This window comes from Nannospalax galili, unplaced genomic scaffold (assembly GCF_000622305.1).
Source record: "Nannospalax galili isolate Female #2095 unplaced genomic scaffold, S.galili_v1.0 scaffold91, whole genome shotgun sequence".
NCBI lineage: Eukaryota > Metazoa > Chordata > Mammalia > Rodentia > Spalacidae > Nannospalax > Nannospalax galili.
Window position 1 is genome coordinate 446,921 of NW_008332583.1, and position 15,582 is coordinate 462,502.

The 15,582-nt window shown below is 41.6% G+C and overlaps 1 protein-coding gene across 2 annotated transcripts in view; it reads right to left on the bottom strand.

The window, feature by feature from the left end:
- The window catches only part of Synpr (synaptoporin), a 371,499-nt gene that overhangs the window by 68,743 nt on the left and 287,174 nt on the right, over window positions 1–15,582 (bottom strand). For both annotated transcript variants that reach the window (XM_008827500.3, XM_008827501.3), the window contains one exon: window positions 1,894–2,092. In XM_008827500.3, coding sequence (XP_008825722.1) covers window positions 1,894–2,092 — 199 coding nt within the window. The remainder of the gene's footprint in view (window positions 1–1,893; window positions 2,093–15,582) is intronic.

A 15,582-nucleotide genomic window follows, 5' to 3' on the forward strand; every position in this document is an offset into this window, starting at 1 on the left:
CTTTGAACTTATATTTCCACTATACTTTTCTCAAAGAATTAAAGTTTCATGTAATATTTTTGAAAGCATTTTATTGATCACCCTGTTATATTTCTTTGCAACAAAAAATATACAAATTTAAATTACTTTTTAATTACCTATGACCCTACAGGTTTAGTATTACAAATTTCTTTGTGGTTGGGTGATCATTACAAGTATTATTAATGCACACTTGTCAAAGACAACAAAATGTATCATATACTTAATATGTAATTATTTAATAAGTAATTATTAACCTAAAAAGGAAAAATTTATTGCAGATTTATGTCTCTTACATGGATGAGTTTTTTTTTTTTTTCAATTAGCTCCCAAATATCGTTGGACAGATTAAATATTTCTAGATGTTTCTAGACTTGGATGATTGTTCATGAACTTCCTTCCCACCCTCATTCTCTGGATGTCCATGTTGAGAAAAGTGCTTGCCCTAAAGAGCAGGTGAGAGATGGAGTTTCCTAGAGAGGTATCATTAATTTTTTTTATTACTGACTTATATACCTTGGGTCACACAGCAATCTATCATCAGAAAGATTTTTTGAATGATCTACCAACTGACAAGCAGGTTAAGAATTTTAATTTTATTGATAGTAGAAAATTAGGTCATCTCATATCCAAAAAAGTATATTACCCAGGCATTAAACTCATTTTTGTCAGCACCAATAGTAATATGTCAAATGGTTCCTTTTCTGTTCCCTGGATGCCTAGTATCATGCAAAGATTCTGTACAGCAAGATTTGGAGTGGTAAGGAAAGCTGTTTCCTTCTGTGAATAAGGAGTTGCTATTGTTTGGATGTTCAGTGTCCCCCAAGGACTGTGCATTAAAGGATTAGTTCCCAGGGTAGCAATCTGAGGAGAGAGGGGAATACTGGGGGGATAGAGCTTTATAGGAAGTCCTCAGGTTTCTGTGGGGTATGCTTTTCAAGGGGATCGTAGGACGCTGAGCCCTTCCTTCTATTTGGCTTCCTGGTCAAGAGTAGTTTGTTCCACCACATGCTCCCCAACATTGCTCTTTGGCACCCCCACCTGAAGCCTGAGAACAATGGGTCTTCCCGATCACAAGCTGGAATTCCGAAAACCGTAAGCAAAAAAACCTTTTTCTCTTTATAAGTTAATTATATCAGGCATTTTATTATAGTAACAGAACACTAACAGTGATTTAGAAAACGAAGGTATTATTCAGATGCAGATTATTCTCAGGAAGATAGACTTTAAGCAAATATACATGAAAAAGTTGTGAAATTTAAATTTTTTTCTCCTTAGCATTACCCATGCCCATGTATCTCCCTGAGAATTTTTGTATCCCCTTAGGTGTATGTATACCTGTTTTTGGATATGCTGGGCTGTATTGTTTCACTTACAAGAGTCCTTGAGTCATTGAAAAAGACAAAGGAAAACAGTGGTGGGGTGGGGAGGTTGAAATTGGAGAGAGAGGAGCAAGGAGAGAGAGGAGAGAGGAGGGAGGGGGAGGGAGGGGAAGGGAGAGGAGGGGAGGCAAGGGCAGGGGAGAGGAGAGAGGTCATCTTCAAACCAACCAGTTTGAGGAGTGGAGAGGAGGGGAAAGAGATAATCTAACTGGTTTGATCATCAACCAGTTTGATGCCTAGGTTGTCTTAAAATGAGGACATTTCAAAACAGCACAAATCATGCTGTCTAATGAGCTGCCCAACAGGAAATGAGTTAGTAAACTCCAACAGGTCTCGACACTCTCCCGATTGTGCTTTCATCTTTATTTCAAGGTGGTTTCTGCCAGGTCCAATTCAGGACACCAGAGACAGGCCGCATTCTGCTTCTGTGGTAGAGCCCAGAGATTTGGATGAAAAGAACAAAACGAACATTATTTCAAAAGAAAGTACTTACAATGAGTGGGCCCCGGTTGTTTTCCCGGTACTTGTTCTGGAAGAATATGTAAACGACGGTGGCAGCCAAAGAGTAGAGGAAGGCGAAGACAGCGACGGTGACGAAGAACTCAGCAGAGGACGAGGAGTCTCCGATCAGCGCCAGCTTCTGCCTTCCCTTCCCCTCACAGGTGGGCACCTCGAAGGTCACCTGGTGCAACCTAAACCAGAGGCAAGAAGACACGTTAAGTGCTGTGGGAGAGACCGGGATGCTCTGCTACGTCTTCAAAGCAAAGCAGACCAGTGTGGAGGACCCCTTCTGGAAAGTCACTGAGAAAGCCACACACTTCTAGCAGGCCACGCGGACATATGTATGCAGTGGACACAATGAGTCAAGGAGAGGAGAGAAGGGGAAGGAGAACTGGAAAGGACAGCTTCCTGCTGAGCCTCTCCTGGGCTGGGCCCTGGCTCTGCTTCCAGCCTCTTTCCTCATGGCTCGGTCTTCCTCTCCAACCACATGGCCTGCTTGCCCAGGCTGTTATGCCAAGTACGGACTGTCTGGCTGCCTCAGTGTCTTCCACTGACTACCCCGCCTGTTGCACTTTCCCTGGCTGTCTCCCTGGCCTCCTAATAGCAGCTCCAGCCCTCCTTTGAGACCTTCTGCTGCCCACACAAGTAGACATTTGGACATTTTAAATCTCATTGGCTCCATGTCACTTGTGTTTGCTACCAGGCAAAACTGCCTGGATGACAGTGCTTGCCTACTGATTTTTATTTTCCTGTCTCTGTTGCTTCCTCAGCAGTGAAGTAGCCCATCTCTGTGAGTAAATGAAGAAGTCTTCGTTCTGTCATAGCCTAATGTGATTGAACTTTGAGAACTTTTAGACTGTAAGTTCTATCAGGATAGCATTCAGGCACAATATATTACTTGACAGAGACAAAATGCTGCACTGTACTTTCTGCTCAACTCTTGCTACCATGGGAAATGGCTTCCATGTCCTATAACAGATCATGGTGTGAACTACAACCAAGTAGTAAATGTAACTTGATACAGAAACCACAATTCTTCAGAAATGACTGTTAGGGAGACACCTGGAAACCTACGTGAACAGGGCTTGTTTACATCACTAAAGTATCACTTGATAACTTTTCTATAGAAATAACTAACAGTGACTAATGTTTATGAGGCAGACTTTTTTCCTCACTAAGCAAAATGTAATCCTTTTCAAATTATTTATTGTGCACATGCTCTTCCACTTGAAGTAGTAATGATAATGATATAATATTAACAGTAATAGAACTAATCTGCTGTAGTATTTCTTCTGTGTCAGATACTGTGTTTTGAGAACATTATTTAACCAAATGCCCACAACGACTCTATAATGTAAATTCTCTGTTGTCCCTATTGCTTACAAATGAAGAAATGGAGACTTAGAACGATTAAATAATTTGTCTTAAGACACATAGTTCTGTTGGGCAAGAGATTTAAATTTATGTCTGACTCCAGAGTGTTTTTCAAAATTTCTATATTAACTTGTTTATGCTGAATAATGAAAGTATCATCTAGGATAAATGCTTCTGAATGGGAATCCCTCGGCCACTGGCACCAGAATGACTTGGGACAGTGATGGATGCTCCTCTGCTCCCTCACTGGCAGTGGAAGCAGGAAAATCTAGTTCCCTTCAGTTCTTTAGTTTTTATAAACATAATCTTTTATTTGAATCCTTGACTTAAAGGAATTTATACTGTCTACTTGATTTAGTTTCTGGAAGAGTCTTTTCCTTAGTAAATCGAAAGGAGTGAAGTTTCATTATTACAAGGCATCTGGAAACATTCGTTATGACTGCTGTGGACCCCCTTCCTTGCCCTTGGCAGAGACAGTAACAGACATCGGTACTCTACTCTGTGGGACTGTGGAAACAGGCTAAAAAAGTTGTCTTGTCAGTTCTGAGACGAGGCTCAAAGACACGATTTACTTTTTCTCCTTTTAATCTGTCATTCATTTAACATTTTTGAGAAGCAAATTTAAAGTTCACACACCGGGTAGATGCTGTGGATGGGGTAAGGAAAAGAGATGGGATCATCTCTGCTCACATTGACATTCAGAGCTAAAGAGAAAAGTGATTCTGCAGGGAGTCCCAACCTAGTGTGGGGGTACTGTGGTCAAGGAAAGCTTCCCGTGGAATTTGCATTTAAGCTACAGCTTTAGAAATGACCAGGAATTATCCAGATCAAAAGCTAAGAAAGAAAAGTGAGATCCTACCTCACATCCACTCTGATGGCCATACCTCGAAAAGATTATGACAACAGACATTGACATGATGTAGAGAAACTGAACTTCATAACCACTAGTGGGAACAGACAGTGGAACAGCTACTTTGGAAAACTGTCAGGCAGTTCTCCAAATGGTGAAACATACACTTACCATAGGTTCCAGCAACTCTACTCCTAAATACATACCCAAGGGAAATGATTGCATCTGTTTATGCAAAAGCTGGCACAAGAAGGCTCATGGAACATTGTTCTTAATAGGCAAAAATTGGAAACCACCCAAATGTCCATAAAGTGATGGATATGTGGTATATTCATAGGGTTGACTCTTATTTGCCAATAAAAAGGAATAAAAGTCTAATAGTTGCTACACCATAGATAAATCTTGAAAGCATTTGCCTAAATGAAAGAAGCCAGGTGCAAACAACCGTGCACGGCTTGATTTCATTTATATGAAATATTCAGGACAAACAAATATGGAGTCAAAAATCAGCTTGATGTTACATTATAGCCGGGGATGGAGAACTGGGTATGATGGCAAAGTGGCCCAGGATTTGTCTTGGAGGTCATGACATGGTTCTAGAACTGATTGTAGTGATGGATATATAACCTTCAGCTATGAAAATATGGGCATTATACAACTACACTGTACATTTTAATATTTTAAAAATTTTTTATTATTTTATGTGTATGAGTGTATTGCCTGCATGTATGTAAGTGCACCCATTTCGTGCAATGCCCACGCAGGTCAGAAGAGGGAGTTAAATTCCCTGGAACTAGAGTTATAGAGGGCTGTTAGCTACCATGTGGATGCTGAAAACCAAACTCCTCTGGTCCTCTGCAAGAGTGGCCAGTGCCCTTAACTGCTGAACCATCTTTCCAGTCACCCATTTTACATTTTAAATGGTGGATCACTTGGTAAGTGAATTAAATTTAAAAAAACCTATTAGAAAATACGTAAGGAAGAACATGTATGGAGTTCTTGCATAAGTAGGAGCCCAACACGTAGGGGAAGGCAGCATGTTGGGAAAGCTGGCAGATGGTAGAAGAGGAGTTGGATAGTACAGAAAGAGAAGCAGCCAGGGGCCCCTGAGGGGCCATGAGGGTCACGTTGGTCTTAATTTGAAGATGGAGATTGAAAATATTTTCTTAGGATAAACAACATTTAAAACAGAAACAAAACACCAAACCAGTTCCCTCCTCTAACACACACCACCTGGGCCATGATGTTAGTGCACAGGGGCAGCTGGAAGAGGGGAATAACGAAATTTCCCTTTTTCCCCTGTGCCATCTTCTAACAGCATTTTCTCTATTGCTGAGTCATTGGGTTAAATTAAAGGAATTGTTCATTGTGCTTGTCCGTAGAAAGAAGTAAAAACAAAAATGTAAACTCTATTGTGCTTGTTAATGCCAATGATTGATAGCCGTGTGTTTGTCCCATCAGCTCTCTCACTGGCGTGGAATCAGAAGAAAGGGGAATCGGAAGTGAGTTTCTAAATGAGTGCCTATTCTAAAGAAAGAGGTGAAGGTAATTCATCAAGGAAGGTGTCAGTTCAGAACTGTCAAGGCATAACAATTCATCCCATTGAATGCTGCATATTTCTCCACAGACATACGTGTGTATGCAGGTTCTTTTAAGTAACATGAACATGTGTATACACACATATATACATATATATGCACCTGTGTTTATGTATGTTATTCAGAAAAGGAGTGTTTATTATTGGCATATATTTCACAGCTTCAATAGCTTTATAAGCAAATGTCATTAATTTAGAAGCTGAACAAGGGCCAAGAGCTATTCCCTAGAGATAGTGCACAGCAGCTAGGAATCCACAAGCTGCCGTTTCCACCTCTGATCTTGTGAAGGAGTCAGGAAGCAATTGCTGAGGTTGCAAAAGTCACCAAATCCAATTTGTTGATTTCAAATGTACAATCCCTTCTTGGCTGACCTGATCCCATCAAAGGGTAATTGAATTTTGCTGGGTTTACTGCATTTTGGCTATTAATAAAAGGATTCCATTTTAGAGTAGTTTTTCTCTTTTAAAAAAATATTGCCAGTGCATATGTAGAACTATTTGGAACAGTTCATTATTAATGTGCTCTGGTTAAACTAAAGAAAGCACCACACATGCAAGGGTTTGAGTTCTGTTTGGAGGAACTGGAAGAAAGCTAATGGTAAGTATCTCTTTAAGGGGCTAGAGAAGGGAAAGTTGGTATTGCTTTAATAATAACAGTGTTTGTGGGCTAGGGAGATGCTAGTGGATTAGGCGCTTGCCACGCAAGCACAGGACCAGAACTCAGATCATCAGCACCTATATAAAATATGAGGTGGGTATGGCTGTCCACCTATAATTCCAGTGCTTGGGAGACAGAGCTAGGATCCCTGTAATGAGGGGCTAGTTAGATCAGCCTGTGCAGCAAACTATGGATTCCACTGAGAAATTCTTCCTCAGTGAGTAAGATGAAGAGCAATTCAAGCAGACTCCCAATATCAATCTTGGGCTTCCACATGCGTGCACACACATGTACCCCACATTTGTCCCCCTGACATATGAAAAAACTATATGTACACACATGTAAATAATAATAGCTGTGTAATAACAACTCCTGGCATTTTTCTACATCCAAGCAGTGTGCTTGATTCTAGACCTACTTATGTCTCACTTAGTGCTTAGAAAAGTACTGTTACTATCACTATTGCAAAGATGGGGAAACTGAGCCTTGAAGTGAGCAGTGAGCTAGGCCGAGGTCATATGGTTCATGGAAGACACAGATGAGCCTCAAACACAAGTAGATTGGGAAGACTGCATCCTTCTGCCTGCCTGCTTAAAAGATTACAGCATTCTTAAATTTTCAGCTGAATACTTGTCTTATGATGATCAAGCCAACTGTGCCATCTCATTTAATGGCAAACAGCTCACCTAATGGGGAGAGTTCATGCTGAATAGGATTCATTGTGCTACTTCCTTGAAGCATGTGGTTTAGGCAGGAGGTACCCAGCAATGGTAGTTGATTCTCTGCTCACTGACCAATACAAAATCTGAAAAGCTTCCTAGTTTACAAATCTTACCTGGTTATTATGATACCTACCTTAGAACCAAGCAGAGAAGGAACTGAAATTGTGATCCTAAGAGTGAGATTCTGTATAGAAAATGAGGCATTTTGTAAAAATACAGCACAGACCCAGTTTTAGGTAGCACTGAACCACTATGGTCCTCTGATAAGGCTTTGGAGATTCCTGGCAGCCTTTTAGCAGACTGGGTGCAAACAGGCCTAAAAGTCTTAACAATCCATGACTGGGTGGTTCAGTGAAAGGCAGTGATGCCAGACTCTAAGAGCAATGATCCAGCCTAGGGCAAAGTGGGTAGTCTCAGGAGGGGGGATGCAAGCTGCTGCCATCCAGTTGTCTGAGAGCCAGAAGAAAGTGCAAGAGGAGGACCAGAGGGCAACTGGCCGGTCAGGAAAGTGATCACCTTCACTTGATCATTCCCTATAGGCCTGCTCTAAATTCTGCTGCCCTGACTTTGTTTGATTCCATTTTCCCCCTCTCCCCCTAGTGTGAAATATTGGCTAGTTTATGGTTTTATGTTTTTTCTGTCTTTTTGCTAGCCATATGTGTGTATATATGTGTATGAGTCATTTGGGTTGCATTTGCACACAGGCACACACACTGACTTACTCTGCTAATATGATTCACAGTATAAATTACTGCACCACCCTGAGTTTACATAGCACTTTCACACACTACATCTCAGTTTGCTATCCTCAGTGCCCCTCCCCACTTTACAGACAATAAAGTTGGAGCCCAGTCATCTTGGAGGATTCATTAGCCATCACTCTGCTGACACAAAGATGAGCCCAGAGTTCCTGATCCCATCTCTGCCCATCTTGTTTTAGTTATGGTCCAAAGCCCATTTTTAACTCTTTCAAACTACTATATCATGTTCTCCATGATGCTCAAGTCCTTGTTCATATGGATTCATTGAACTCATTTGCCATCATTAGAGGCTGGCGACCAGGAAGCCCGTGACTTCCAGAGAAGAAGAGTGGAGCTGATCTAGAAGGTTGAAAAGGACAAATCTTAACCTGTTGCTTTTGCCTTTCTTACTGTCTCTGAAGCTTTGTACTTGGGAAGCTGGTGGTGACTTCATATCTGGCCTGACTGGATGTCAGTCTCCAGTGGACATTTACTGAGTCCAGTGCAAGCCAGACATAATGCCAAATGCTTTTACATGTTTTCTCATTTCAAACTGCAGCCTTGGTAACAGTGCTTATCCTTGTCTTATTATACTTTTATGTAGAATGGGGAGACTTACCAACATATAATCTCAAGAGAGTATGGGGACCGTGACCATTTCATGCTGATTCTAAAGATTGAAGCAAGGTTATTTCTGATGCCATCTATACTTCAAAAGATATCTTTTTATGCCATGGTCAAAGTCTTGGGAGAATCTACCTCCAGAGAATCTTAGGTTAGGATTTATTTTGGGTGGAAATGGCCAGAGAGTTCAAGGTCAAGTTTGAGCATAGACCTAGTAAATACACCTACTATGGGAAGAACTGGAAACTCTCCAGCAGCTAGTTGAGGTTGCTTAAGATAGAAAAAAAACTTAAGACCCCATCTATCATAGGGAAATGGACATGTTACCTGAAATGCAAGACTCACTCACTGCAGTTTATGAGGACTTGTATACTTCAGATACTTCTGGGAAGAGTCATTGCTAGGCTCTATCCAATGAAAAACAGGAAGAATATAAAACAATCTAGTACCAACATCCTTCCAGCAGAGACTCAGGGTGAAGCTGCTTGCTCCTACTGAAGCCAGTAAACATGGAGGTGATGGTACCCACACCCCACCTGTCAGACCTAAAGGATGAGGTTCGCTGAGACCAGCAAACATGGAGGTGATGGTACCCACTCTCCATCGTCAGAACTAAAGGATGATGTTCGTTGAGTCCAGCAAACATGGAGGTGATGGTACCCACTCTCCATCGTCAGAACTAAAGGATGATGTTCGTTGAGTCCAGCAAACATGGAGGTGATGGTACCCACTCTCCATCGTCAGAACTAAAGGATGATGTTCGTTGAGTCCAGCAAACATGGAGGTGATGGTACCCACTCTCCATCGTCAGAACTAAAGGATGATGTTCGTTGAGTCCAGCAAACATGGAGGTGATGGTACCCACTCTCCATCGTCAGAACTAAAGGATGCTGTACAGCTTTCTTATCTTCTTGGTATGGTTTAGGCAGACAGAATCATTTTCTACAGCATTTGGGCCCAACCTTGATTACATCAAGTATTTGGGCCTAACCTTGATTATACCAAAGCAGTCTCATCCCCAAGGCTTGCAACAATAGCATACTTTCACTATAAAGATTTTCTTTGAAAAGGAGAAAAACTAAGTGAAAGACAAAAATGCTTCTCTTTTCAACACAAGGACATTTGTCCCTGATTTGTTTATGCATTGATGTATTGAAGTTTATTTTCACCATAGAAGGAAGTTTCCATGGCTTTCTGTTCTCTTAACTGTGGGTGAAGATACGTTTTCCTCCCTCAGGGGATTAAGGACATTTTCGAAAATGTAGTCAAGGTTTCTACAAACACTCTTTTTTTCTACATGATTAGTTGTATTCACATATGTGAAGCTGAAAGATTCCTATCACTCCCCGCCCTCCTCAGCACATAGCTCCTGTCCTTAAGTCCAGAAAAATATTTATACAATTTATTGAAAGACACTGTGCTGATAATAAAGAGCTTTCCAGATTTTATTGCACACACACATACATTTGCATCTTGAAAACATAAGCTCCCAGGCAATTAAAAAGGAATGGCTCTGCAGAGACCTGGCCATGGCCTGGAGTTTCACTTAGAACAGTAAGACTATAAAAACCTTACCGCAGCTTGCAAAGAGGCATTTGTGTGCTTACCAGCTATGATTTATTAATTTTGGATACTTCAAATAGAGTTTGGGTAATAGAAAATTCAGATGGCTTCTTCATTGTCAAAGTAAAATACATAACTAGGTTAGGTTACCCATGTATATGAGGCAAAATACATCTTCTGTTGGTCCTGTTTAAACTGTGGTACTCTACCCAAGTGAATCATGGGGAAGAACATTCCCAAAGAGGGCTATAAAAAGTCTTAAACTTTCAGCTGATGACTGAGTATATGCCCATTTTATTTAGTTGCTATAGACATGCTTCATCAGTAAACCGTCCAAAGGATTCGACGAAGAAATATTTGTTGCATTCAAAGTCACGGAGATAGCATGAAAGAAGGTACAGAATTTCTCTTGGTTGCTCTTTTTTATAAATTTAGGTAAAATAATTTGATTCATGAATTCAGTGAAAAGAGTACAGATATATTTAAAGGAGAAAAATATAACGATTCATTTCCATGCATTAGCAACCTAAAAATTGAAAAAAAAAAGGGTCATTAGTCTACTTTGTGTGTATATATGTGCATGTATGTGCATATGTGTATATATGTTCCCATGTATAGGTGACCATGTGTGTGTGTATGGGTGTGTGTGCCTGTGTGTGCATTGGATGTGGAGTTCAGAGATCAACCTTGGATATCATTTCTCAGCAATACCATCCACATGATTTTGAGACAGGGTCTCTCATTAGGCTGGATCTTGCCACTTTGGCTAAGCTGACTGGTCAGCAAGCCCCAGGGGTCCACCTGTCTCTGGCTCCACAGCACTGGGATTTACAAGCTTGTACTACCATACCTGCCTTTAAAAAATATTTATTACTTTTATTTTATGTGTATCAGTGTATTGCCTGCCTGTGTATAAATGCACCCGTGTCATGCAATGCCTGTAGAGGTAAGAAGGTGTCAGGTCCCCTGGAACTGACCATGTAGGTGGGAATTCAACCCAGGTCCTCCGCAAGAGCAGCCAGTGTGCTGTGTCATGCAATGCCTGTAGAGGTAAGAAGGTGTCAGGTCCCCTGGAACTGGAGTTATGGACAGTTGCTAGCCACCATGTAGGTGGGAATTCAACCCAGGTCCTCCGCAAGAGCAGCCAGTGTGCTTAACAGCTGAGCCATCTTTCCAGCCCCAACACCTGGCTTCTTTTCATGACTTTTGAGGATTAATCTCAGGTCTTCATGCTTGTGCAGCAAACATTTTACTAACTGTACCATTTCTTGGCTGATAGACTTTTATTACCCAAGATATGACTGAAACATAGCTTACTTTTAAAGAAAGGTGTATCATAGTCTATTCAACAGTCACAGGATATGTATAAATACACAATGCAAGCATTATCATGTTGCACAGGCTGCTCTCTACAGCTACAGAATGAGGATAATACAATAATTTTCTAAGTAGCCCATTGGTGAGCATTTTGAATATTTTATGCTAATTTCTCAGGTTCATGTTTTATTAATATATCAGATTATCAGTAAGTTTCTTAAGTCCCAAAAGGTTAAATTTTATTAAACTTCATTATTTTGGTCTCTAATACTGAAAATGCAAATAAGAATTGGACTTCAAGGAGTTCACAGCTGGGCTGCTTCATGGGCCTGTATTTTGTCCAACATGGTGATCCTTCGCCCTGTTATCATCTACTGTCATTCACGGGCAACATGGGGACAAGTATTCCAGCATCTCACCAGTCAAAGATTTGTTGTTTCCAAAGTGCCGGTGTGCTTTCGGCCAGAACTACCATTTGTTTCCATTTTTTGCCCATTGGAAAATTATCTTTTTGCATCTTTCTTTGCATTAAATTAAAAGGCAGTGTAAAGTGGCTCCACTAATCACTGTCTTTGTGACAAGTCTCATATCGTTTTTGTCTGTTGAGTGTCAAACTGAGGGCCTCACGTGCTCTACCACTGAGCGATATGCCCAGCTAATCCCACATCTTTTGGAGCCTCAGTTTTCTCATCAGAAAAATGGAAAAAAGAAAGGTGCCAACCTCATAACGTTTCTATGTGAGGCTCAAATGTGGTAACAGGGACACATATACTTATATGCTTGAATGTAACTGGCGACTACAAGTGTTGCTAATACTCAAGCTGTAAAAATTCAACTTCTAGGGGTTGGAGAGTTGGCTCAGGGCTTAAGGGCACTGGCTGCTCTTGCTGAAGTCACAGGTTTGATTCGCAGCACCCAGAACAACCATCTGTAACTCCAGTTCCTGTGGATCTGATGCCGTCTTTTGGCCTCTATGGGTTTGCACATGAGTGGTAGGTACGCTTAGATACATGCAGGCAAAACACTTACACATAACATAAAAATAAATCAATAAAGATTAAAATTATAAATTGACAATTTTAGTTAATAAAGTTGATTTTTAAAATCTAAATATTTAAAGTAAGTTTCAAAGACCTAGAAACAGTCCTGATGCAGGTTTCATTGGCTCTCTCAAAAATCCAGCCAACATTTGTTTGGTCATCTTTTGGCATTGCTTGCTCTTATTCTTCAGAAAATAAATAGTGCTGTGAGTGCTTAGGGTGGAGAGCCTAACAGAACTCTTGCTGGAAGAGAAATCCCATATATATGCCAGGTTTATAATGAAATAAACAGTAATCACTTATGCAAACAGAACAAAACACAATCTTCTTTAAGCCACCCAAAATAATTGCCTTGTAAAGAGCCTTCGGAGCTGTAACTATCCAATTTTTCAGTTATTAATATTACCTTAAATACACAACTCTGATCATAGTTGGTTAAATATACTTACCATTTTGGGATAGGGGAAAAATGCCTTTGATTCTTAGCAAATATAATGTCACCCATGTTTCCAGTGTCTCACCAGCATCTGGGGGATTAATCACGCTATTTTCAAGTTGCGTTTGAAACACGACATGTAAGAATTCATTTTTTTTCTTCAGGGCAACTGTAAATCTACTTCAAACATAAATCAGAGCATGTCTGTTCTCTGTGTAAACATTCCTCCGACGGCATCTTCTAACACACAGGGCTGTGGCCAACCCCCGGAAATGCCTCACAAGGACATAACCACAAAGACATCACTGCAAAACCTCTCCTGTTTCTTTGCTGTCATCATACCTACTGGCCTCTTTCTTTCTAGAAAATAATCTACCCACTCCTACCACACCTGGTACCTTTTAATCCCTTTCTTGTCCATATCCAGCTTCCTGTCTTCATTGAGGCTTCAGCTCAAATGTCTCCCCAGCTGAAGGGCCTCCCTCAGTCACCTAATCTGAAGGACATATCCCCACCTGTCGCTCTCTACCCATCATCTTGCTTTATTGCTATAATGGCCTTCCTACCATCTGGGGTTGCCCTATTGATTGTGAGCCTGTATTCTATGTTCCTCTCCCACTAGGCAGAGAGCATGGACAGGGATTCTGTTTTTTACACTTTATTACTGAGCATTTGATTTATGGTAAATATTCAATAAACATGTGTTATGTGAGGAAGGAAGGAAAGAAGCGAAGGAGGGACCTTACTAAATTCTTAAAAGGGCTATTTGTCTGTAAACTAATCCTGCTCTCCTAGAAAGTAATGCTCATCTATTTTACCAGAGGAAAGCAAGACTCTTGACAAATAGAGAAAACCCCACAGCATCACTGAACCTTCTACCACTGCATTTTCTCTGAGGAAGAAAAAATCCAGTGGCCCAGAGAGGCCATGCCTAGAGAGGCCATGCCAGAGGGGTCATGCCCAGAGGGGTCCTGCCAGAGGAGTCATGCCCAGAGAGGCCATGCCTAGAGAGGCCATGCCAGAGGGGTCATGCCCAGAGGGGTCCTGCCAGAGGGGTCATGCCCAGAGGGGTCCTGCCAGAGGAGTCATGCCCAGAGAGGTCATGCCTAGAGGGGTTATGCCTAGAGGGATAATGTCTAGAGAGGTCATGCCAGAGGGTTCATCCCTAGAGGGGTCATGCCTAGAGGGATCATGCCCAGAGGGTTCATGCCTAGAGAGGCCATGCCTAGAGTCTGGAAAAGCCATAAGGACATGTAACAAGGATGCCAGGCATCCCTCTGGCTTCTGGACTCTCCTGGAAAAGCTCTATAGGAGGCCCCCATCCAGACATTTTCAGCCAGGCCATCCCTGTGCTTCTTCACACACCTGTGCTGGCTTTCTTCCAAAGTCAGAACCAGGTAGATCTGGGCCTTCCTTAGGTCTATGTTCCCAATCTGTGCTTCATGAGAGCATGTATTTGTTCACCTATTGCCAGGTACTGCAGGTTACAGATTCTACCACAAGCAGCAGGGAGATGGCTTCTGCACCCAGGGGCTTTGGTCTGTGGAGAGGAGGCACCTGGATGATCTGTTCAGACAAAGGGCATTGAGTGTTGAGATGAGATTTTTCAGTGGCTTTAAGCCAGTCCAGGGGACCCAACGAGGCTCCCGGGGTGGTGATACTTAACTGAAGTTTAGATGGAAGGGAAGTTAGTTGAGTCTAAGTGCTTAGGGGCAGGGCAAAATGGCAGGAAGGAGGGCTCTAGGCTTGGAGAAGAAGTGTGTGCAATCCCAGGACCTACTTTCTGTTAGCAAGGGGAAGCTGGATTTTCATAGTAAAGTTTGTTTTTATTCATAATGGGAACACTGGCAGCCAATGTGTGTGGATTGCTGTCTTTTGTTCTAGCAATTGTGCTATGCCTTGCTTGCTGTACTTCCTAAGTCTTCATGACAGACCCTATTGAAGGGGTTGTGAAATAGTGTTCTTATGGCTTTAAAAATAGGCTTGGTAAATTTAGCCAAACCTTGGACGTGTATGCCTAGAGAGCCTTGTCTCATGAGATAGTTTATACAGGAACTCCTACTGGGGAGTTATCTCAGGAATGCTGGTACTCCCCTACTTTCTCAAGAGGCACCTTTATCTCTCAATGCATATTATGATGGTACTGTTATCCTGGTTATTGTATCTTAACTGCTATATTCTAGCCTCTTCATTATTATTCACTGTTCTGTAAATATCCAACTGTAGCTCTAATGAGAATGAATATGAAAACAGAGTTGGCACTCATGAATAGATGAAGAAATGAGTAAAGAAATAAAACTGCAGGAGTCCCCTGGTCTTTTTTCAGTTCCAAGTAATCCATTCAGGTCCCGTGGCTGCCCCCCAGCAGCCACACCCTATTCTACAGATGAGGACACCAAATCTGAACACACAGGAAGCCAACCCAATGGAAATGGTCTGTCTGGAGAGATGCCTACTGCTCAGTGAGCATTCCTCTGACATCTGCCACACAGGCTTCCTGTTCTCTCAAGCCAGATGCTTCTCACAGCTCCTTTTGAAGCAGTTTCTTATACATAACAGGAGAGAGGCTGCACAAACTTTCAGAATAGTTATGTGTGATAAGCTAGTTCACTAAGAATCCATTTGTTAAAAAAAAAGAAAAGAAAAGAAAAGAAAAATCAGTTTGTCAGTTACCTGAAAGTATAAAGGAAAGTCAGCTAAGAGTTGCTCTGCCAGAGTCTGAGGTAGAAGCTGATCTTCAATGGGGTGGAGGGGGTAGGA